The sequence below is a fragment of the Amblyomma maculatum genome, chromosome 4, assembly GCF_055883805.1.
Source record: "Amblyomma maculatum isolate TAMU_Amacu chromosome 4, ASM5588380v1, whole genome shotgun sequence".
Lineage (NCBI taxonomy): Eukaryota > Metazoa > Arthropoda > Arachnida > Ixodida > Ixodidae > Amblyomma > Amblyomma maculatum.
The window spans coordinates 35,190,696-35,214,558 of NC_139347.1; the positions used below are offsets into that span (position 1 = coordinate 35,190,696).

The 23,863-nt window shown below is 47.0% G+C and overlaps 1 protein-coding gene across 1 annotated transcript in view; it reads left to right on the forward strand.

The window, feature by feature from the left end:
• Window positions 1–23,863, forward strand: part of LOC146190681 (salivary peroxidase/catechol oxidase-like) — a 57,704-nt gene that overhangs the window by 23,743 nt on the left and 10,098 nt on the right. The window contains exons 11-12 of the mRNA XM_084600227.1: window positions 3,243–3,370; window positions 5,211–5,413. Of these exons, the coding sequence (XP_084456353.1) occupies window positions 3,243–3,370; window positions 5,211–5,413 (331 nt within the window). The remainder of the gene's footprint in view (window positions 1–3,242; window positions 3,371–5,210; window positions 5,414–23,863) is intronic.

The window sequence follows — 23,863 nt, forward strand, 5'->3', positions numbered from 1 at the left end:
GAAGAGCTTCTTCGTTTGTGTGCGTCGCATTTTAGGCATTCCACACCATATCACCCTCAAACCAACGGCTTGACGGAGCGCACAAACCGCACACTCACAAACATGCTATCTATGTACATCGCATCTGACCACAAGAATTGGGATACTATACTGCCATTTATAACGTTTGCATTCAACACCGCAACCCATGAGACTACTGGCTACAGCCCGTTCTTCCTGCTATATGCCCGTCCTCCTCGGTATTGTCTAGATACCATTCTTCCTTACTCCGTCCATGATGAACCGTGCATTGCGGAAACTCTTTGTCGAGCCGAAGAAGCTCGCCGTCTCGCCCGTTTGCGAATTCTCGCTTCTCAAGAGCGTTCAAAAGCTCGGTACGACAGCCGGCATAACCATGTGTCTTACGCCCCTGGAGATTTAGTGTGGCTTTGGCGACCTCTCCGAAAGCGTGGTTTAGCGCAGAAAATGTTGGCGCATTACGCTGGCCCTTACGTTGTGCTTGAACGCGTCAGCGAAGTGAACTACCAAATAGCACGTATGACAGCAAGTGGTCGTCGTTCAGTCAGAACTGAAGTTGCCCATGTCGCCCGGATGAAGCCGTGTCACTCTCGTGGAAACGAATAACTACCTCGCCCGGGGGGCTTCGTCTGCAAAGGGGGAAAATGTAACAGTACGGAAGAAGATGAAGTTTAGAAGACAAGTGAAGGAGAAAGACGTTGAAAAAGGACTCTCGTGCCGGACGCGCTGCCGTTGACCAGCTGAGCTCCCTACCCTATCGTCTTGTAGTTCAGCGCTCCGACGTCTTACCCCCTTCGTAACAATATGTACAATATTTTATTTCATGAACCGTGAGAGATACACCGGAAGTGTCGTAGCCAGAAATATTGCTCAGAGCAAAAAACAAATTGGCTAGGAAGGCTGAAAGCCTGAAAGAAGTGTGGTAGGTGGAGGGGGGAGCGCGACCATTCGTTACACCGTAAGGACGGGGCTACTAGAAACAATTACAACAAAGGAACTAATCCAGTGATTATAACACTACGCGTAGACGTCATTTTGTCGTAATATATATATATATATATATATATATATATATATATATATATATATATATATATATATATATATATATATATATATATATATATATATATATATATATATATTACTTTCTTCTGGAGTTGCGTGACGTTCAGTAGCAAAAGCTATTCAAATTTTGGCCAACCAATCGTAGATATGACAATGGCATGGAATCGTTCTTTGATGTAACTGAATCGTTAAATTATTCCAATCCTAATCAACTTCTTGTTTTTTAATGTAGTTTTTAAATTATTTTAATCGACAGTGCAGTCCAGACTATCGAATCTCGAACATTTGAATTTGAAAGCTTTACAGCATGGATATTTTGCAAAATGACGTGTTTCGAGGTCGAAATCAATCGAACTTTTTCTACATCATTAGCTACACAAATCCATCTGTATTTCATGCACCAAAATGTTAGTGGCGCCATTTTGTAAAGATGCAAAGCAGGAGAGCCAAGTTATTGGGCTTTCACACGCGTACTTCAATTTTCGATGTTTTGAACCATAATGCGGCTAGGAAAACTTAGGAATCTGAGTGTACCTTCAAAGTTGATGAACTTCAACTTGGTCGCATGGAGCCATCCTTAAAAAAAAAAAAAAAAAAAAAAAAAAAAAAACGAAAAAAAAACAGTGTAGTTGATTTTATATAATTGATCTCCTAGTTATTGAGCTTTACCACGCACAAAATACCCACCTTGCTGCACAATGATCTCTACAGATCACGCTTCAAGACCTCCCCAGATTTTTAAGTATAAATTCTTGCAGATTAAAAAAAAAAAAGAAACGCCATGTTTATGCACATCGAGGAAGTGAAGCTGCATTTTAACGAGTACGCTGAAATTAGTGGATTTATTAATGTACAGCGACGCGGAAACCGCTAAACTTTGAAGCTTGGAAAACTAGCCAGGCCCTTCATTTTGTAATTCATGTTTCATTCTCGTCCTTTCTGTCACTGGTCAGCCTCGCGCATTTTACATCGCAGAGAGCGACTGACGTTGCTCACCGAGCGTCAATTCCCATGTCGCCGGCGGTAGTTGCCACTAAGGAGATTGGAGATCAAAATTGGCACAGAACAAAATACCAGCGTACTTGATAATGCCAATCATCTAAAACAAAAACTTTCGAAAATAGGGACTGCCCATTCTACACCCCCGCTTTTTGAGTTCCCTCGTACACTAGGGTGTGTGTCTTCTCTCTCTCTCTCTCTCTCGCACACACACACACACACACACACACACACACACACACACACACACACACACACACACACACACACACACACACACACACACACACACACACACACACACACACACACACACACACACACACACACACACACACACACACACACACACACACACACACACACACACACACACACACACACACACACACACACACACACACACACACACACACACACACACACGCACGCACGCACGCACGCACGCACGCGCGCGCGCGCGCGCACACGTACGCACACAAACTAACAAACAAAACAGCGACAGGAAGTTTATGCATGTCAGAGTGCGCTAAGGGGTCGTTATATCTTGATTATGATTTCAGCAGGTATTCTGAACCGCCCAGGTGCTCTAACTCACCTCCTAGAACATACTTGACTGTTAAAAATGCAGTTTACTGTCATCTTAGAAGTATTTACGAGTAAAACTCGCCTTATCAAAATATAATATTTTTGTGAGTAGCTCCTTTAAAATGTTTGCCCATAGCATTGATCCGTTTGAAACTTTATAAATATTTAGTCGTTCCTTGTCTCTAATTCAGAATAGTGTCTTTTGAATGGCTTCTGCTTGCAGTTCATGTGGCAGCGGTTGCATGTGATTTTTGCTCTCTCTTATTACGCTAATAATCGATGGGCTAGCTTTATATAATCACCTGGAGATCAGAGCTTGTGCTTTGATATTTATCCCGTCTCTTTCTTCGCGATCAATTCTCGTGCAGGTAAAAAAGCTTATAAAAATTTATCTTTTCATGCAGTCGCAGTAATCCATATTCTCCACCGTTGCATTTACCGCACAAATATATTGCTACAAGCAATTTGCTTTCGATTGCGGAACCTTCGGTTGTCCCTCGTTAATCAGTGACAGAGGAAACTACGAAGTGTTCATCACTTAATGGGTATGCCTTCGGGTGGCATCGCAGGGGAAGACATGCTGCGCAACCTTCTCCGGCATCCATTCATCGTCTACCAACCCGGAAAGCTCGACGAACTTGCAGGAGGCCTCATAAACACACCGGCTCAAACCTACGATCCATTCGTCACACAAGAGGTACGTTGTTCGTACATGCATTGTGTCTACTACGTCTGCCGCTCTATAAAAAATTAGATATTAGCGTCATAATTTACTATACACTACGGCTCTGCGACGTGGCTGCTGTGTAATGCGAAGGAGTTATTAGACGCTACTTGTGTTCGCTTGTTTAAGATTACTCGGCAAAAATATCAGCCTTCATTCATCTCTGATTTACTACGTTTTATTTTAGTTATAGTAAGTAAGTAATAAATACAATGAAGATAGTTAACCAATATAAATACCATCTTGCAACGAAATTTAAATTTGTTTTGATTTCATTTCATTTCATTTCATTTGAGAATGTTAGTCGAAGAGTGCATGCAAGAAAAAAAATAACAAATTGATTCACATAAGTCTCATTATTGCCGTAATCTGTTCTCACCCAGATGTAGTCTATTCCAACAGAAACATCTCCGGCAGAGAAGTAATGCAAAAGTTCGAAAAATAGTCTCTGATTGCACAGGATTTATATAGGGCAATAATCCTATTAAGTGAATGATTCCCCTAATGCACATTAAAATGATTAGCAGCAAATCTAATGTGCGCTGAAGTTCTCGTACATGCTTTAAATAGCTGGCACAAAGTTCGAATAAGGCGAGCAGTAGTTTTATTTATTCGGAGATTGCTTCAAAAACGAGGTGCACTCTGACGTCACACAGCACGCTTCTGCAATAGCTCTGCGCTAGAAAGAAGGTTCAGGTCGGCGATGCAATCCCTTCGTGCGGCGGCCTTAATACACATACGCGGCCTCGAAGAGTGGGCGATGCGGGTTTACTCTGGCTGGTCAAACAAACAGTGCCTTTCTTTGATGCCGGGTGTCGCAGGCCATAGCTCATGCCTAGTTCTTGCCCATGTGACGCTAGTTCATTTCTTGTTGCCGTCGGCAACAAATGGCAATCTTCCTATGCGTACGTCGTGACGATTGTAGATAGACATTTATTTCCATTTGACATGGTGGTAACGAGTTAAAGAGCCGCTTTTCGAAGCTTGACTGGACGTTGTCTCCCACAAACAGCAGCGAGTCACTCTGGACAAAATACCTAGCTTGTCAATGGCGGTATCCTACTGAAATTCCACAGAAAAATTTTGGTGTATTCGGTTTGCTTACTCTGCCTTAGAATACATGTATGCGCACCCGCTAGTCTTATTTTTAGTTTTATTGTGTCTGTTCTGAATGCCTAGTCTACTTTATTTCCGACTATAATGCTCCCTCTTTTTGGCCCACTAGGTCTGGAAGCGGCAAAGGAATAAAAAGGGCACACATTTGTTTCGAAAGTTCTGAAACTGCTCTTTTCTTTTCATTCATCGAAATAAATAGAAGGAAATTCGCACACTATTAGTTTCTATGCGTATATATTTAATTACACATAACCATACCACAGATGACCAGCTCGCTGGAGACGTCTTTTCCTTTTTTTTCTAGCAACATTTATTCACATCGGATTTTTTGCTGATGATGCGGCAGGGAGTCGCCTTTCCGCAGTACACTGTCCTTGAAAGTTTAAACCGATGCTTAAAAAAAAAAAAAAAAAAACAGTTCAAAACAGTTGAATAATCACCGCTCACGTCAATTTATCTGGTACGGTAAGGTCGTGCCTATAAAGATTTAATTATTTATTGTGCAGTCCTATCTTTTTCATGCAGCCGTATGGATATGTTCATGGGAATATTAATGGTAATCGTTCCACTCAATTCACTTAACAGATTTTCGTGCATTTTGTTAAGTTTGTACTAACAGCCTAATAGGAAGCCCACTATATCTTTCACATCTACACGCTGTTGATACATTGTGTTATCCAAACGACGCTCCGTGCAGGTGACGAACCACTTGTTCCAAAATCGTGAGGAGCCGTTCGGAAAGGATTTGATTGCCATTAACCTCCAGCGAGCAAGGGAGCATGGAGTGCCCGGCTACAACTCGTTCCGTGAGTGGTGCGGGCTACCTCGGGCGCACACGTTCGCCGACTTCGAACCATGGCTGAACAACGCTACGGCATTCCGATATTCCCAGATATATAAGTAAGCTGAACATTTGACGAGCTTCCTTTCAATACCGCGTTGTTTCACAACTGGCTCACCGAGCGTGTCGCCTTCGTGCCACCTGCATATTTCGGCCCCCTTTTCTTGCACGGAGGGCCAAGACAAAAATGTCCGCACGTCATTCACAATCACTTGAGAGTAACATAATGTTATCCTTGACAACGCGTTACTGTCCGACCTAGTCATAAGTTCATGACAGCCGACACAATGTGGGTGTGTAGCCAACGGAAGCAAACCTCCCCACTGTGCATTATTTCACAGGCGTACAGTATTTGACTTTAGTCTTAAGTCTTACTTTAATCTGCCTGATTTTTATTGTTCACAGTTTTGTATGCCAGGAGAAGAGCACTGCCGCTTAACGCCTACTTCGTGAAACAAGTGAGAGATCAAAAATAAGGATTGTTACAGAAAATTCAAGCCGTCTACTTTTCTTTTTTACATTTAAACGAGGCAGGACTAAAGGACGCGTGCAAACAAACTACATAAAGGGCTAAACATACTTCTCCTTGCCTGAGTTATTTCTTCACTAAATTTTCTTGGCTAATGCAAGTGGTAACCATGACACGATCGGCAGTTACTTTGTGTCTGTCCTCGATTACCTTTGGAAAGACAAGCGTTCTCTCCTGCATTTGGTCATCTTGACAACGAGCCGTGGACGAAGTTTCAGTCCTTTGCGAATTGGCTTTCTCGCGCACAGCTCCCTTCCCAAAGTGAGAGTTAAACTTTGTGCTAGCGCTGAGCGCTTCTTTCCGAATGGGCCGCATTATCTTCCTCCTCTACATCTACCGTTCATGTTTAGGTTTGGGAAATAAGTGTGCCTTGCATTGAATAGCCCGTATTGCTCTCTCTCTCTCTCTCTCTCTCTCTCTCTCTCTCTCTCTCTCTCTCTCTCTCTCTCTCTCTCTCTCTCTCTCTCTCTCACACACTGGCGGCATCTTACTGAAAGAAACGTCCTTGTAACTTTGGTGACCTGCAGTTTCTTTTTCTTTTTTTTTTCAATCTAACTGAATCGCAGAATAGGAAAGCATCACTTGAAGCAGACGTAAAAACATTGCTGGTTGAAAGTCCCCAATTCTGCTCGTCCGCAATACAATGTAGAAAGTTTAGTGAGGAATCGATAAACTCTTTTCTCGTGGAGTGGGCACTGTCGCGCTGGCGCGAGAAAGGGCAGGGGGTACAGCGCGTGACAGATTTATGTAAAGGGGGGAAAGAAGCAAACAAAGCACTTTGCGCTGCGCGTTGTGAATCCACGTCTGGCTTTGAATGAACCATGCACAACTGTACCAATGGTGCTCTTACCATGCAGACTCCATGTCTTACAATCTTCCTCACAGTGTGGATTAGCGTAGTGCATGGACTTACGTTTGACTGCGCCCGTACGTTTCATTCGTTCATACAGAGGTTCCCGTCGTTTGTCTACTTGCCAGCTTGCGCATTCACCGAAGATGGCGTTAGGAACGCTAGCAAATATTGCGCCCTAGGAAGCTTATCTAATGCTTCGGATTGTTGTGCTGTTTTGCTTCATCAATAACGATGCTGACACCACTCGCGCGCCGTACATCCCTGTGGACATGCAATGCTGCTACTTACAGAATTATCATCTAAAGAAAAGAAAAAAAAAACACGGACCCGTTATTTCACAACGCTCTTTGTAAAGTGGCCGCTGTCCACCGCTTGGCTGCGGTATTGTCTTTTGACAATACCGCATTATATCCGATGTCGAGCTGTCAAATTTTTCGGTTGTACCCAACTGTTTTTAGCCGAGATAAATATTGCAAAGCATTCCAAACAGTTGATCAATAAGCAATTCTAATCATGCTTTTCCGCACTGCAATAGTGTCATTGGGTGCTGCGCGGAGAGAACAGCAAAACGGAATGGAGAAACGAAACTCCAATATGGTTATTATTAATTTAAATAGCGTAAACACGAAGACAAAGGACAAGATAAAAGGAAGCCACAGTACAAGCGCTGACTCACAACTATGCCTAAGCCTTTACTCCAAGGCCCAGATAAAAACAAACATGACTAAAACGAAACAATCACGTGAAACAACCCCTGGGTTCACCTGCTGCACAAAAAGTCACTCAAAAAAGACATCTCTATTCAAAGGAAAAGAGAATCGAAGAAGCAAGATTGTGGGGGTGAAACATAGAGACCCATTTGTTGGATGCAAGACTGGTGTTGTGTACAGGCTTCCACTCTCTTGTGGAGCCTGTTATATAGGACAACCAGGACGATGTATTAACAAGAGACTACTGGAACACCGGAACAACTTGGAAAGTGGCAAGGAAAAAACATTTCTGGTCTCACATTGCCATTCATGTGAAATAACGAAGAAGGAGAAGAAGTGCACTCCTATGTTTGACCAGGTTAGAATGTTTTTATCGCCACAAAAAAAAAAAAAAAAAAACGATGACGAGAGAGATAGTTGAATCATATTTTATTTCAACTGACAATAAGTGTGTCAGCAAGACTTCTCTTGCTCTTTCAAGCTAAGAGGTGTCTTTTTTGAATCATATTTTATTTCAACTGACAATAAGTGTGTCAGCAAGACTTCTCTTGCTCTTTCAAGCTAAGAGGTGTCTTTTTTGAGTGACTTTTTATGCAGCAGTTAAACCCAGGGGTTGTTTCACGTGATTGTTTTGTTTTCGTCATGTTTGTTTTTATCTGGGCCTTGGAGTAAAGGCTTAGGCATAGTTGTGAGTCAGCGCTTGTACTGTGTCTTCCTTTTATCTTGTCCTTTGTCTTTGTGTTCGCGCTGTTTAAATTAATAATGAATATGTACCAACTCGCCCAACAAAGTATCTTGGTAATCCAATATGTTTCGCCCGCCATCCAATCGACGAAGTAGCAGAGATATTTTACTTCTTTCTGTCTCTTGACTACGACGGCGACAGTGAACTTCCCATAAATTCTAGCATATATATATATATATATATATATATATATATATATATATATATATATATATATATATATATATATATATATATATATATATATAAAAAAACGAACCGTTGCAACGCTTGCGTTTAACCTTCTAAAGTGTCATGGCAAACAGATACTCAGCGTCGCATTTTCAGCTTGAGTTCCAGAAAGCTGTACTGTATTCGTACGCAATAGAAAATATGTTTAGGTGCCCTTTATGGGGTTTAACGGACAGAAATGACTCAGGCTGTTAGAAACGCTAGGAGAAAAAAAGAAAGACAAAGGAAGTAATAGGCCGGCCACCTCCTCCTCCTCCTGTTTTCAGCTTTTCTGTTAGCGCTGTACTTCACAAAGAGGCCCTGATATATCTATGGAACTCGCATAACTAGTGAAGCCCCTTAAGCGCTTCTTTTCTCAACACTTGCATGGAAGTGACGTGGCTTTAAGAAACAATATATACACAACTCCGTGAAAACAGCGATATAAATACTATCTAGCCACAGAATACTAATCATGTTACTGTACGGAGGAATAACTAGTTGCTTCAAGAAAAATAAATTAGTTCTTTCGAATTTGTTTTGCAGTGGCTGCAACATAGATGGTGGAAGAGGGGCAATAAAAGAAACAGTTTTTGTTTCACTCACCTTGAAGCACGAGCCAACTAACTTTCTTAACCAACTTCTTATCCACGAAAGAGTCACAGCAAAAGCAGACATTGTTTCAAGAAATAGAACAAACAGCAAACGCACTTAGCTGTTGAGGCTGTTGCAAAAAACTGGTGGGATTAGCCTTAAAGTGAAGCAGTAAGTGTTCAATTTTTTTACATTTTGACTATATACACAGCAATCTGAATGTACGAAGATATACAGTAGGTCGTGGTACGAAGCTCGACCTGTACGAAGTTTGTAGACAAAACGTGTGAACTGGTTTCGTGCTAGCATTTAGAATAATGGCGTAATCACAGATTAAAAGTTAAGTTTTTTCCTCATTGCACCGGAGCATTGCATAAAGCAACTCGAAATGACGTCATTGTCGCGAAATTTTTAATTTCCGCTCGTTTTGCCCACATGCTGTCGCGAGTCCTCTAATGCTACGAAACAACTCTTCATGAAGTAAAATATATCCGGCGGGGTTGGCTTCCTCTATTCAAAGCAACCGATTCATCGCTTGAAATGTAGCGCCGCTATAAATGTTTACGGTCATTTTTGCGTCCTCAGACCGGTTCTGGGCACTGCGGAGAGGTTTGAACGCATGCGTAAATTTATTCGGCTATAACATCGGCAATTCGACTTCGCATGATTTACCTGCATATTTTAGTCATTTGTTCTCTTTAAGCTTATCGAATTCTAAAACCTCTTCAGCGCCCCTTTAAGGTTCTGCTTCCCGCAATTCTTCCACGGCATCAAGAATTATAGACATTGCCACGTGCCTAGAGCCGCGCGGCCGCCGTGCTTGGTGTCGACGACGACGAAGCGGTTGTTGGCTCGAGAGGCGCGCTGGTGCTGGACAGTTATCGGAGCTAGAAGCCGACCTTACCCTCGGGTCCTCGTCTATGTGTACCTTCACGGCTCCCTGTGGCTTGAGTCGTGGCACTGGTGGAGATGCCATCGATGATCCCTTCTCCTGCGGACGACCCGACGTGGCCGCCTCTTGTGACCACTCCCGTTCATCGTGCAAGCCGCCGGCTCCGAGGCTTACCGAAGAAAAACTACAGCTATACTATATACACCACACACACCTCTTCTCCGCAAAACCAACGCAGAGAGAGAGAGATGCACAGCTGGCGCCGGCTGTAGTTACGACGTAGTGATGCAAAACTATAGGTAATTTGACTATCGATAGTATCGATAGATTTTTTTTTTAAACTATCGATAGTATAAAAAAAGCTATCGATAGTGCAATCGATAGTACTATCATACAGTCGATAGTACTATCAATTGCACGCTATCGATAGTGCTGTCAATAATTATGCAGTTTTTATATTTTTATGATTTAATAATTATTAAAATTTATTAATTTGGTACATCGGCGGAGAATGTCACTGTACACTATAGAAATAAAAAACAAAGAAAACAGTTTGTTGTGAGCTGTAACAAAGTTGCCAGTCTCGATTGCGCAAGTAATCTAGCTCGTGGAAGCGACCGTGGTGTGATTTTTGAACTTTGTCATTCATTCATTAACGTGCGTATGCTTCTCATGTCGTTTCTTACACACAAAGTATAATCAAAAAGAGAGGTCTCTCCTGCCTTTAGAGTGCACTGATGCTCCAAGAAGAAAAAAAAAAGAAAAAAAAAATAGCCTCTCACGACTACCGAACTTTTCCCATCAACATATTTTTTTTCTTCTTACTTCCCCCGAGTCGAAGTAGCATGCGTTACGGTGCCGCCAGCCTCATCTAGAGAAAAAATTACTAGAACAGCATTCTGAATATCGATTACTTAATTTTGAGGAATCTCGTACTTTTGAACCGCCCCAGAACAACACAAACTAAAATGTCGACTAAGAGTCTAGAATCGGTTTTTAAAAATGCTACTCTTACGAATTCTGAAGAGTTGGCAATTATTAGACTACCGTAATCGACATAGTCTGCGTCCAGACGTTGAGCGTTCTGTATAAGCTTACCTGGCACAACCGGCAGTTGCTACTGTTTTGAAAGCAGCAGCTATGCTACAAATAGCACGGACCTCGGCAAAAGTTTTTCATAATCGGCAAATACTTAACTTCAACCGATTTCGGCACAGAAGCAGACACGCCAAACGGTGCGTCTTGGGTTGTTGCTTCCAGCACAATTAAAAAAAATTTACCACACTTAACACTATCCAGCGACTCTACCCAGGGTACAGATGTGTTGAAAAAAAGATTAACAAAATGACGTCACCAGAGCGTCGAAAATTGCACCGCGCGGCTGGCGCGGCTGGCACGGCTGGCACTGCCCCGTGCTTTGCGAGCAGGAATGGCAATTTTGTTACCGGCGCGGACGTAACCGCGGCACCGAGCGTTGTTGACCGCTCCGGAGCCCCGCCGGGGTGGCGCAGTGGTAAGACGCCCGACTACTGTGCTGTAGTACCCGGGTTCGAACCCGACCTCGGCGGCTGCGTTTCGATGGAGGCGAAACGAAAAGGCGTGCCTGTGCTGTGCGACGTCAGTGCACGTTAAAGATCCCCAGGTGGCCGAAATTACTCCGTAGCCCTCTATTACGGCTCCTCTTTCTCTGTTTCCACTTTCACTCCCACCTTCCTCCATTTCCTTACGGTGCGGTTGAGGTGTCCACAGAAAACAAGTGAGACAGTTACCGCGCCTTTCCCTTCCTATAAATCAATCAAATCATCAGACCGCTCTGGAAACACGTATATTTTTTCAACTCGACTAGAAATCTGCAGATCTCGGTGATGCGTAGACTGCTACAATGGAGTCCTGTCATTTGCCACCACCATATACCATGCACTCAGGGCAAGAGTTCGCACGGTTGATTTATTCTACCGATAGCACTACAAAAATTACTACCGATAGTACTATCGATGGCGCTATCGAAATAAACTATCGACGGACTATCGATAGACTATCGAAATTACTATCGATAGTACTGTCAATAGTCGATAGCGCTATCGATAGTTTTTCTTACCATCGATAGTTCGATAGTGACCCAACAATCGATAGTATTGATAGTACTATCGATAGTTCTGCATCACTCGACGTCACTTCTCCGGCATCGCCGGAGCGCGCGGCCGCGACGGCAGCTCTGACATACCAGGTCCTGCATCTGACGTCAGGCGGCTCCTCGCGAATACGCACCTTGGTCCACGCTGTGCCGCGCCAAATGGCTCGACGACAAGCGCAGTGTTGTTTTCGCAACAAAAATTATAGAGGGCACTTTTAACCACTAAAGTGTAGGGTGCCTCGATGCCTGCGCCGCGCTATATCGAGGCACCCTACTAAAGTGCGATGAAGCGAAAGCCATTATAGCACGGTTGATCGTATCCCTCCACTACGGCACTTCTATCTCCCTGTCTTCTTTCACTCCCACCTTCCTCCCTTCCTTTACGGTATGGTACATGTGTCCACGGATATGCCCCGCCGGGGTGGTGCAGTGGTAAGACGCCCGACTACTGTGCCGGAGTACCCGGGTTCGAACCCGACCTCGGCGGCTGCGTTTCGACGGAGGCGAAACGAAGAGGCGTCCGTGTGCTGTGCGATGTCAGCGCACGTTAAAGATCGCCAGGTGGTCGAAATTACTCCGTAGCCCTCCACTACGGCTCCTCTTCCTCTCTTTCCACTTTCACTCCCACCTTCCTCCCTTCCCTTACGGCGCGGTTGCGGTGTCCACAGAAAACAAGTGAGACAGTTACCGCGCCTTTCCCTTCCTATAAGTAAATAAATCAGTTAAATCAGTCCGCGGATAATTGTGACAGATACAGCACCTTCCCTTTCCCGTAAATCACGGTGTAAGAGCATATTTTACCGCGGTAGTGTTAAGGGCCCCGTGTCGCAGGAAAGTCGATGTCGTCGTCGGCGGCCGTCGTCCCGCGTCGTCCCGCATCGTCCGGCGTTGACCGTGAGCGAAAAATCCCAGAAGCATTAATAAATAAAAACGAGAAGAAAAAATTGCCGACCTGAGAAATCGAACGTGGGCCTCCGGAGTGCGAGACGAGCACACGAACCACTCGGCCACGCCAGCTAGATGGCTTGAAATGGACGAAGACACGTCTATTGATTGCGGTGTTGTCTCAGAAACGTCCCTTAGAGAAGTGTATTGTGGCGTATAATAATAATTATGAGCATGTGAATCACAGAGTTACAGAACACACAGTTAAGCGAGTGGCAAATTACTTTTCCGCTGTACCTTCCTCCTCTTCGCTTGGCGTGCACGTAGCGCTATCATGCGTGTGGCGCACGGAATAACATAGACAGGGCCATGGCCGGTCTCGAGGGAGAGCGCGTTTCTCTCTCGAGGGAGAGCGCGTTTCTCAGCGCGCGCTCTCTCCCTCGAGACCGGCCGTGACAGGGCATGGCCTCCGAGTTCTTCATCGCGCCTGCTCGGAACGGCAACGATGTTGCCGACGAACTACGACTGCAACTTGAGGCCCGCGCGTTTCGGCAAGGTGGCTGGCAGCGCTTCTACGTCCCAGAATCACGTTTCAGAACAAGTAATTACCAAACAGTCATGCTCTGGACAAGTTAACGTGTTGTATCATGTGAACTACGTCTTTGTGTCACTCAAAAGCGCGGCAAGCAAATGAGTAGACGGTGCGAACGGGGCGCGATAACGCTATCGCGTTCTATTCTTAAAGGCGAAGCTTAAGCGTCCTCCAAATTTTTTGCACCGTGCTGTAAATGAATAAATTTGAAAAGCCGCTGATGCCTGCTGGACTAACGCTTCCTAGACATCTGGGTCTGTTTCTGTTTGCTGTGTGGTGCGGCGTTCGAGGAAAGGGGCCGCATGGACGCCTGAATTGGACACACGGTGGGGTCACTTTCGCCTGGTGACGTCATGACCAGTCGTGACGGTACATCGCGCACCCATTGTCGAACACAACGAGCATTCCATTGGACGCATCGAAGTTTACCGGCGCTCTGTAATTCGTTCACAGTAAAGAAAGCAAAGGCGTCGTATTTGTCACTCGCGGAATCCAGCTATCATCCTCGCGGTAGACAAAGGGAATTATAAGTTTTTCACGATTCGGGCCATGGCGCAGTTGGTTAAAGTGCTAAGTTGCGGACCCAGGGGATGGAAGTTGGATTACCGGTGCGAAAGCATTACTTCGCTATGTTCACAGATTTCTGTCCGCACACCGTGTCCGCAAAATCGTGTCCGCAGCAGCTGTAATTGAGAAGTGGTAGAGGTTAATGAGCGGTGTCAATCGATAAGGGGTGATGTAATGTTGCGTTCGAAAAATAATTAGACCAATAAGTTAGGTAATTAAATAAAATAACTGTTTCACATGAAAGGAAAGGCGCAGCATCTGTCACACGTTATTTGGGGACCTGAACCGCGCCGTATAGGAAAGGAGAAAGGTAGGAGACAGCGGAAAGAGAAAAGGGCTGCCATAGTAGAGATGTCAAGAATGTCACGTCACGCAGCCGGAAATAGAACCGAAAAAGGGACTAGGAAGGGATTGGCATGCAATTTGACAGGAGGTGAAGGGTGGCTGAGCCTGGTCTGATGGGGGTGGGACAAGTAGGGCACCGCCGCTTGCGGCGAGAGCTAGGCTTCCACCGAAATTTATCTGTTGTAGGCCGTCATTGCACCCGCCTCTGCTTCGGTGGTGGACGACGGCTGTTGTTGCGGCGCGCGTCTTTCTCTCCCTCTTCTTTTTCTTTCTTCTCTATTTTCTCTTCTGTCCGCACGATTGCCCCGCCGGGGTGGTGCAGTGGTAAGACGCCCGACTACTGTGCCGGAGTACCCGGGTTCGAACCCGACCTCGGCGGCTGCGTTTCGATGGAGGCGAAACGAAGAGGCGTCCGTGTGCTGTGCGATGTCAGCGCACGTTAAAGATCCCCAGGTGGTCGAAATTACTCCGAAGCCCTCCACCACGGCTCCTCTTTCTCTCTTTCCACCTTCACTCTCACCTTCCTCCCTCCCCTTGCCCCGCCGGGGTGGTGCAGTGGTAAGACGCCCGACCACTGTGCCGGAGTACCCGGGTTCGAACCCGACCTCGGCGGCTGCGTTTCGATGGAGGCGAAACGAACAGGCGTCGTGTGCTGTGCGATGTCAGCGCACGTTAAAGATCCCCAGGTGGTCGAAATTACTCCGTAGCCCTCCACTACGGCTCCTCTTTCTCTCTTTCCACTTTCAATCCCATCTTCCTCCCTTCCCTTACGGCGCGGTTGCGGTGTCCACAGAAAAACAAGCGAGACAGTTACCTCGTCTTTCCCTTCCTATAAATAAATCATCCCTCCCCTTACGGCGCGGTTGCGGTGTCCACAGAAAAAAGTGAGACAGTTACCACGCCTTTCCCTTCCTATAAATAAATCAGTTTTTTTTTGCCCCGCCGGGGTGGTGCAGTGGTAAGACGCCCGACTACTGTGCCGGAGTACCCGGGTTCGAACCCGACCTCGGCGGCTGCGTTTCGATGGAGGCGAAACGAAGAGGCGTCCGTGTGCTGTGCGATGTCAGCGCACGTTAAAGATCCCCAGGCGGTCGAAATTACTCCGTAGCCCTCCACTACGGCTCTTCTTTCTCTCTTTCCACTTTCACTGCCACCTTCCTCCCTTCCCTTACGGCGCGGTTAAGGTGTCCACAGAAAACAAGTGAGTTAGTTACCGCGCCTTTCCCTTCATATAAATCAATCAATAAATCAATCAGGCAGTGGAGGTGGCTCAGGCCTGCGCACCAGTTTTGGTGCCGACCCATTTCAAATGGTTTGGCCCTGAGCCTCATCATCATCAACAGAGCCAGTAGCAGGCCCGTGCTAACCGTGCATTTTCTTTCCCTTCTTCCTACAGCCACCACAACAACAGCGCAATTTGAAAGTAGCAGACTAAAATGGGTAAACACGAAGTGAATGTGACGTAGAGAATGTGAAGTCAGGCAACCGGAATTAGAGCCAAAAAAGGGCATGGGAAGGGATTGGCGCGCAATTTGAAAGTACCAAAGACTAAAATGGGCAAGCTAAGTGAATTAAGCAATAAGAAGCAACCAGAAGCAACCAACAGCAGCATTCGTGCTTTCGCACAACTGTAATGCAGATTCTGCAGTGCTCTTTATATTTTTTTAACTCTCTATCTCATGGCAGACAACACATCTTGTAGATATTGATATTATTATTGAGGCTTTCGCCTCAGTATCTACCGAGGAACCAGTCGTGCGTGCCATGACGGCGGCGGACGGGTGTCAGACCGCAGCGACGGAACCTTGCCGAGCAGCGCCTTAACCCCGGGAACGAATGGGCTAGAATGAAGTACAGATGTTCTCAAATTCTTACTCATATATTCCGGCAATTATACTCCGGTAAACGCACTTGGATTTAGAAATGATACTGCAATCATTGCATTTTATTCCAAAATGTTTCCCTTGCTGAAACTATCTCCTTCTGAAACATTGCCTTCATTAGAGCACGCAAATATGTTAACACAAAATGTGATAACTGTGCTCAGATGAATGAGGTGAAGTTTTTAAAAAAGTACTGTATACAATAAACAAAGCAGCCTCTCCCGCAATGCACCTGATTGATTCATAGGAAGGGAAACGGGCGATAACTGTCTCACTTGGTTTCTGTGGACACCTCAACCGCGCCGTTATGGAGGGGAGGAAGGTATGGAGTGAAAGTGGAAAGAGAGAAGGAGGAGCCGTAGTGGAGGACTACGGAGTAATTTCGACCACCTGGCGATCTTTAACGTGCGCTGACATCGCACAGCACACGGACGCATCTTCGTTTCGCCTCCATCGAAACGCAGCCGCCGAGGTCGGGTTCGAACCCGGGAACTCCGGCACAGTAGTCGGGCGTCTTACCACTGCACCACCCCGGCGGGGCCCACAATGCACCCCGCCGCAGTGGTGCAGTGGTTAAGAGGAGGAGAGGAGGTGAAGGGTGGCTGCTCCTGGCCCTAGAAGGGGGCAGTGTGACGGACGGGAGCCGGCGAGGCGCACAGGGGAGCGATGAAACCTATAGATGGCGCTACTTGCAACTGGTGTGCAGCCGTAGCGGCGATTGGAGTGGACGGCATAGGGCACCAGGCAAGCGCGTGTCGCGTGAATTTTGCGTCGCGTTTGAATTTTTATTCTGATGCGCGATGCCAACATGACGAAATGTATGCAGATCGGAGATGAAAAGATATTGTTTCTTCCATCAGTACGCGCAAATGGAGCTTAGCGACGCAATTTAGGAAAAGCAGGCTTTAATAGAACGCATATCAGAATATTACTCTGTACGCGTTTGGTTTCCACTAAAAGCTTGATAGCGAAAGTGAACATGGACAGCGAACACGGACAATTCGGAACTCTGAATGGGAGCTTTGGAGTTCGTCTGCAGCCGCGGCAAATATAGTGAGTGGCCACAGAAAAAAAAAAAGACGTACTAGCAAATTAGTTCTCAGTGCACTACGAACCGCTAACAAGTAGACAAACATAAACAGACAGGACGACGAACAGAGCACTGTCTGTTCGTCGGTCTGCATGCGCCAGCAACATGCCTTTTATGGCTACGTTACTTGGAAGCTGTAGCTCATAAATAATAGGTGCACTTGTGGATTTTCTGGCGCATCTCATATCATGCACTAAATATTTTCCATCACTGCTTTTGCTGGACAAGTCCACAAGACCAAAGGAAACACTTTATTACAAGGCAAAGAAATCATTTGCACAAAATGTCCACAAGAGCATAAATGACGTTTCTTTTATTAGTACAATATACAAATGCAGACGTCAGACCGAGCGAACAACGAATTACTGGCTCTGCTTCGAATTCACTCTGTTTAACTTCAAATGTTTCTGGCGCTCATTTTGAAGAGCCTTGCCCTTTATTCAAAGAGTTAAAAAAATGAATCCATAGTTAGCACCACAAACTGGAAACATTTTACAGTAACCTCTTTACCATGAAGATCGTGCATCCCACTTGATGGAGTTTGTTAGACTGCTGAAAAACTGCGCGAAATCATGTGCACTAAAAGCATTAACAAAAAATGTGAATGCGTCCCCTACTGCCTTAATAACGCCGGCCAGCATAGTTCTATGGTACAGCCAGAAACAAAAGTTTGCGGGACGGGGATTTGTGGGAAACATTTATTTCTTTGTTTCCTCGCTAGTTTGTCTTATAATATTTTTTCCCCTCTGAATGGGGCGTGCATATCCCCTCGTGATTCTACACATTTCGTTCTCCATAATTGCCCGACCACACACACACACACACACACACACACACACACACACACACACACACACACACACACACACACACACACACACACACACACACACACACACACACACACACACACACACACACACACACACACACACACACACACACACACACACACACACACACACACACACACACACACACACACACACACACACACACACACACACACACACACACACACACACACACACACACACACACACACACACACACACACACACACACACACACACACACACACACACACACACACACACACACACACACACACACACACACACACACACACACACACACACACACACACACACACACACACACACACACACACACACACACACACACACACACACACACACACACACACACACACACACACACACACACACACACACACACACACACACACACACACACACACACACACACACACACACACACACACACACACACACACACACACACACACACACACACACACACACACACACACACACACACACACACACACACACACACACACACACACACACACACACACACACACACACACACACACACACACACACACACACACACACACACACACACACACACACACACACACACACACACACACACACACACACACACACACACACACACACACACACACACACACACACACACACACACACACACACACACACACACACACACACACACACACACACACACACACACACACACACACACACACACACACACACACACACACACACACACACACACACACACACACACACACACACACACACACACACACACACACACACACACACACACACACACACACACACACACACACACACACACACACACACACACACACACACACACACACACACACACACACACACACACACACACACACACACACACGCACACGCACACGCACGCACACACACACACACACACACACACACACACACACACACACACACACACACACGCGCGCGCGCGCACACGCACACGCACACGCAAATTCCACGAGCCAGCATCCCTCAAACTTTTGTTCCTGGCTGTAAAATAAGCCTCCTCTATCAAATTGTTGCGTGCACGGGGAGCTTAATTGCATTCAGCTGCTGCTCGGGTGACTTTGAGGCCAGAATCACAATTCTGGCAAGAAATTGTGCTGCTAAACTTGTCTGTCTCACATCCTGCCTGCCATGTAAAAGATAAGCTGGCTATCACTGCTTTACCCACATTATTGTGGCCTGAACTGAGGCACAGCTGAATAAGAGAGCCAGCATCACAATACTTCCAGCATGTCCTCAAATATAAATATGTCCAGCGTATAAACATATTATTTTCAGCTGTTGATCAGCAAAGGCATAGTGTAACAATTAAGTTGGGCTTGAATATTCTTCTGTTTCTGTGGACGGGCAAGGTTATAGAAACTAGGGCACATGATAGTTACAAGAAACTGCGCAGGTCTTGGGTGAAGATTTGTCCCGCGTATTCTCTACCGAAAAAGTTGTCCTGACTTTAGCATGCGATGCGTTCGCAAACGAGACACAATTAGTCGTCAGCTCCTTGTCAGCACGTTCGATATTTCGCAACCCCAGTTCGCGTTAAGCTGCATCTTTAGGTGGTCTGAAAAGGGGGTTTCGGCTTTGCGCGCTCTGTTATCTCTACTGCGGCCGGGTACAAAACATGTTCGCGCTCTTGCGCCACGAGTGCGCACAGCGTTATCTACTACATAACACAGGATCAGCACAAAATCACCCACTTCGCACCTCAAAAGGATCACTGTGGTACATGTGTGACTCCCAGCTTCGAATCGTTCGCGGTCCACGTGCAAACAAGCGCAGTCCACGCGTCCCAGACCTCGCCCGCCCGCGCTGCTGCGCTCGATCGCGCGGCAGCGGCTGGTTCCCCATGCACACCAGAGCGCTGCAGCACCCCTTGCGGCGCCGGGAAATTCCATCGCAGATCGCGCTTCCCTCTCACAAGGCGCGGATACGTCGCCCGTCACACTGCGGGGCTGGGACTGGTGGGTCAACGCGCTTGCGACGGGGGCTAGCCTGCCACCGAATTTTCATCTGTTGTAGGCCGTCATTGCAGCCGCCACCGCTTAGGTGGCGGACGACGGCTGTTGCGGCGTGCGTCTTTATCTCCCTCTTCTTTTTATTTCTTCTCTACTTTCTCTCTTCTGTCCGCACGAGGCAGCGGATGTGGCTCAGCTACAGAGCCAGTAGCAGGCCCGTGCATTTTCTCTACTATATTCCTGCAGCCACAACAACAACAGTGGTTAAGATGCCCGACTACTGTACCGGGTACCCAATTTCGAAACCAACCGGCGGGGGCTGCGTTTTGATGGAGGCAAAACCGAGTGGCGTCTGTGCTGCGCGATGTCAGTGCATAATAAAGAATATCAGGTGGTCGAATTACTTTGTACGGACGGACAGCACGAGTATGAGCCTAAGGCTTCCAGCTTAAAATGTCAGCAATACATGTCGGCAATAAATGGCAGTGGCTTAGCTCAGCTATGCCAGGATATACGTAGCGAGAGGTCTCCAATACAGTTCCAAACGCAGTCTCATACTCTGGATTACTCACCGATGTCAAGTCCATTTGGTGCCACAGTCTCTCGCACACACTAGTGTCCAAAATGATTTGTTTTCAACGTCTGTTGGCCCCGCCGCGGTGGTGCAGTGGTAAGACGCCCGACTGCTGAGCCGGAGTACCCACGTTCGATCCCGACCGCCGGTGGTTGCGTTTCGATGGAGGCGAAACGAAGACGCGTCCGTGTGCTGTGCGATGTCAGTGTTGTTGTCGTTGTGGCTGTAGGAAGACAAAAAAAAAATGCACAGGTCTGCTACTGGCTCTGTAGCTGAGCCACCTCTGCTGCCTCGTGCGGACAGTAGAGAAAATAGAGCAGAAAGAAAAAGAAGAGGGAGAGAAAGACGCGTGCCACAACAGCCGTCGTCCACCACAGAAGCGGTGGCGGGTGCAATGACGGCCTACAACAGATAAAACTTCTGTGGCAGGCTAGCCCCCGCAGCAAGCGACCCAGCCCCATCAGGGCTTGGATCAGCCAATGTCAGCGACGTTAAAGATCCCCAGGTCTTCGTAGCCCTCCACTACAGCCTAGCTTTCTCTCTATCCACTTTCTCTCCAACCCTCCTCCCTTCCCGTACAGCGCAGTTCAGGCGTCCACTGAAACAAGTGTGACAGATACCGCGCCTTTCCCTTCCTGCGAACCAATTATTATCTAAAGTCTGCTTCAAATGTCCGGGTCGCAAAAGCGCTTTCGGGCACTCGAAGTCACACGATGTGCCTTCAGATACTCTTCTGTTCGTTGCCGTTGACTGAACTCATCCATAGGCCCCATCTCGGCGGCTATGCTCTGTCTATTTCGCTCGGCAGTCTAGCATCACCGTTCGGAAACCAGCACCCGTATGCAGATCCATCTTCACATCGGAGGCAACACCATCCCCTCCTCAAATGGGCAAATCCGCATCCTTGGCCTGTACATCGCGAGCTGCAACAGCCCCTCAAAATGGGTCCATCAGCTACAGCACCTTTGGCCAGCACTACTCCATACTAGTCGTCGTCTGTCCAACCGGTACGGCGGTGTGCGGCAACATGGCTGCCGTACGCTTGTCCGAACAGCAGCGGTCGGAAGAATCCTCTATGGCACACGCGTACTCCAACTGTCGAAGACTGAAGAGGCGAAGAAGAACACCTTCATCGGACAACACTACCCATTATTACCGTTTTACCTAAGCGCACTCCTATGGCTGAATTTTAGCGTTTGGCTGCTCTTCCACCGCTCACTACTATCGTTTCCGAGTCACAAATGCGTCATCGAATACGGCTAGAAAACATCCTCCAAGGGCGCCCGCCCTCTGCTGGCCTGAGATCAAGAGCGCCACGGCAACACACCGGCCCTATATGCATATCTCCCCTCTTGGGAGATGCAAGTGGTCACACGCCTTCATCGCCCACCTCCCCAGTTATTTTGTCATTTCCCGGGAGCACTTCGCAGCGCATCACCCACAAGAGCAAATCCCTGATACGATTGACATATACACTGACGCTGAAATCCCTAACGAATTTGCTTCTATGGCCTGTGTATGCGATGACAACCCTTCCCTCTTAAGCGGTTATGCCTGCCACCTACCTGGAGGTACCCCTCGTCATGCGGAACTCCTCACGATCTGGGGAGCCTTGTCGGGGGGAACTGATTCAATACGCGTTCCTACTAATTCATATGAAGCCTACAATGAAATCGCTACTCCGGATTCACAAGATGCACCCGCTACTGCCATACAGCGCCTCCTTAAACACCACCAACTCGCGACCAGAACTGTCGTCATTCAGTGGGTCCCAGACATGGTAACACAGACGTATCAGGGGGCAATGCGGCCGCACACGCCGCGGCTGCCTTGGCAGGTGGGACGTTCACATTTACTTCCCCACCGCCTTTGCTTCATCCTTACTCGTCATTAGACGGGCAACACACCCCTTCTCTTTCCCTCATGCACTATACACGGACCAGACTCCGCAGTCTCAGTCAGTATCGCATGCTGGTGGCCACACCGGACCCACCTATTACGCGTAAAACCTAGCACACCCGATGTCAGGAAGTCTTCTTGAATAAGCTACTCGCCCATGCTGCTTACACGCCTTGTATTATGGTCCGCTGGCGTCAGTACACAGAGCAAATGATTACGTTGCCCCACTGCACGACTCTAACACGCGGCGGCATATCTCATCTCTGTGATTGCCCTGATTTTTCTATTACGCTCAAAGATCAACTTTACCGCCTGAACTACCGTTCCCTTCTAGCAAATGACTCTAACGCACAGACGATATTTGTCAAGTATGGTCAGAGCAATGTGAGATGAGTGACGACCTGTGCAAATACTGTAGATTCTGCTTACTCCGCGTTACCCCCTTCAGCCTTGCTAGTCAATAAAGGGCTTCCAAATCAAGTTCCCCTGCTATGCTCTCGAAAGTTTTTGCCGGCGCTGTAGTGAGCTAATAACTCTAGCTCACTATAGCCGGTGCTGCCCGGTCATCTCGCTCCATTGCTCCGCTTCAGCAATTGTGACGCGACGTCATTTGTTATGCTCGATGGTTTACGGCGTAATCAAACCAGCCCTGCCGCAATGGCCCGTGTGCATGCACGTGCTGATGGGGGATGCCTAGATGGAGAGCGATGAACGCTGGATCAATGTTCCCTACGCACAGCGGTGGACCGGAACTCGAAAACTCCACTCGATGCGTGTGTTCTTTGTATTGAGCCCTGTTGGTCTCGCGTTGCGCGTTCGTTTTGACGGCGGCGTAAGAACACTGGCGGACGAGCAGTGCGCTTAGTGCGACAGAGATAGCAGAGCTGACAGTGGCGTACCGCAATGAAAGGCTTTTCCTTTCTGCGACAGGTGTTTCTTCTCAAGGCGCGTTTGAGGTGCCTACCGAATATTTTGTTTTGCGCCTATAAACCTTCTGCAATCTAATTAACATTTTTCGGGAACCACTTTGACACGCGAACATGGCCCGGCACGACACCATATAACCGTTTCGTTTCACTGTGCCGTGTCATTGCAATCGTACTTGAGCTTAGATGTTAAAATAATGGGAAAATTTTTC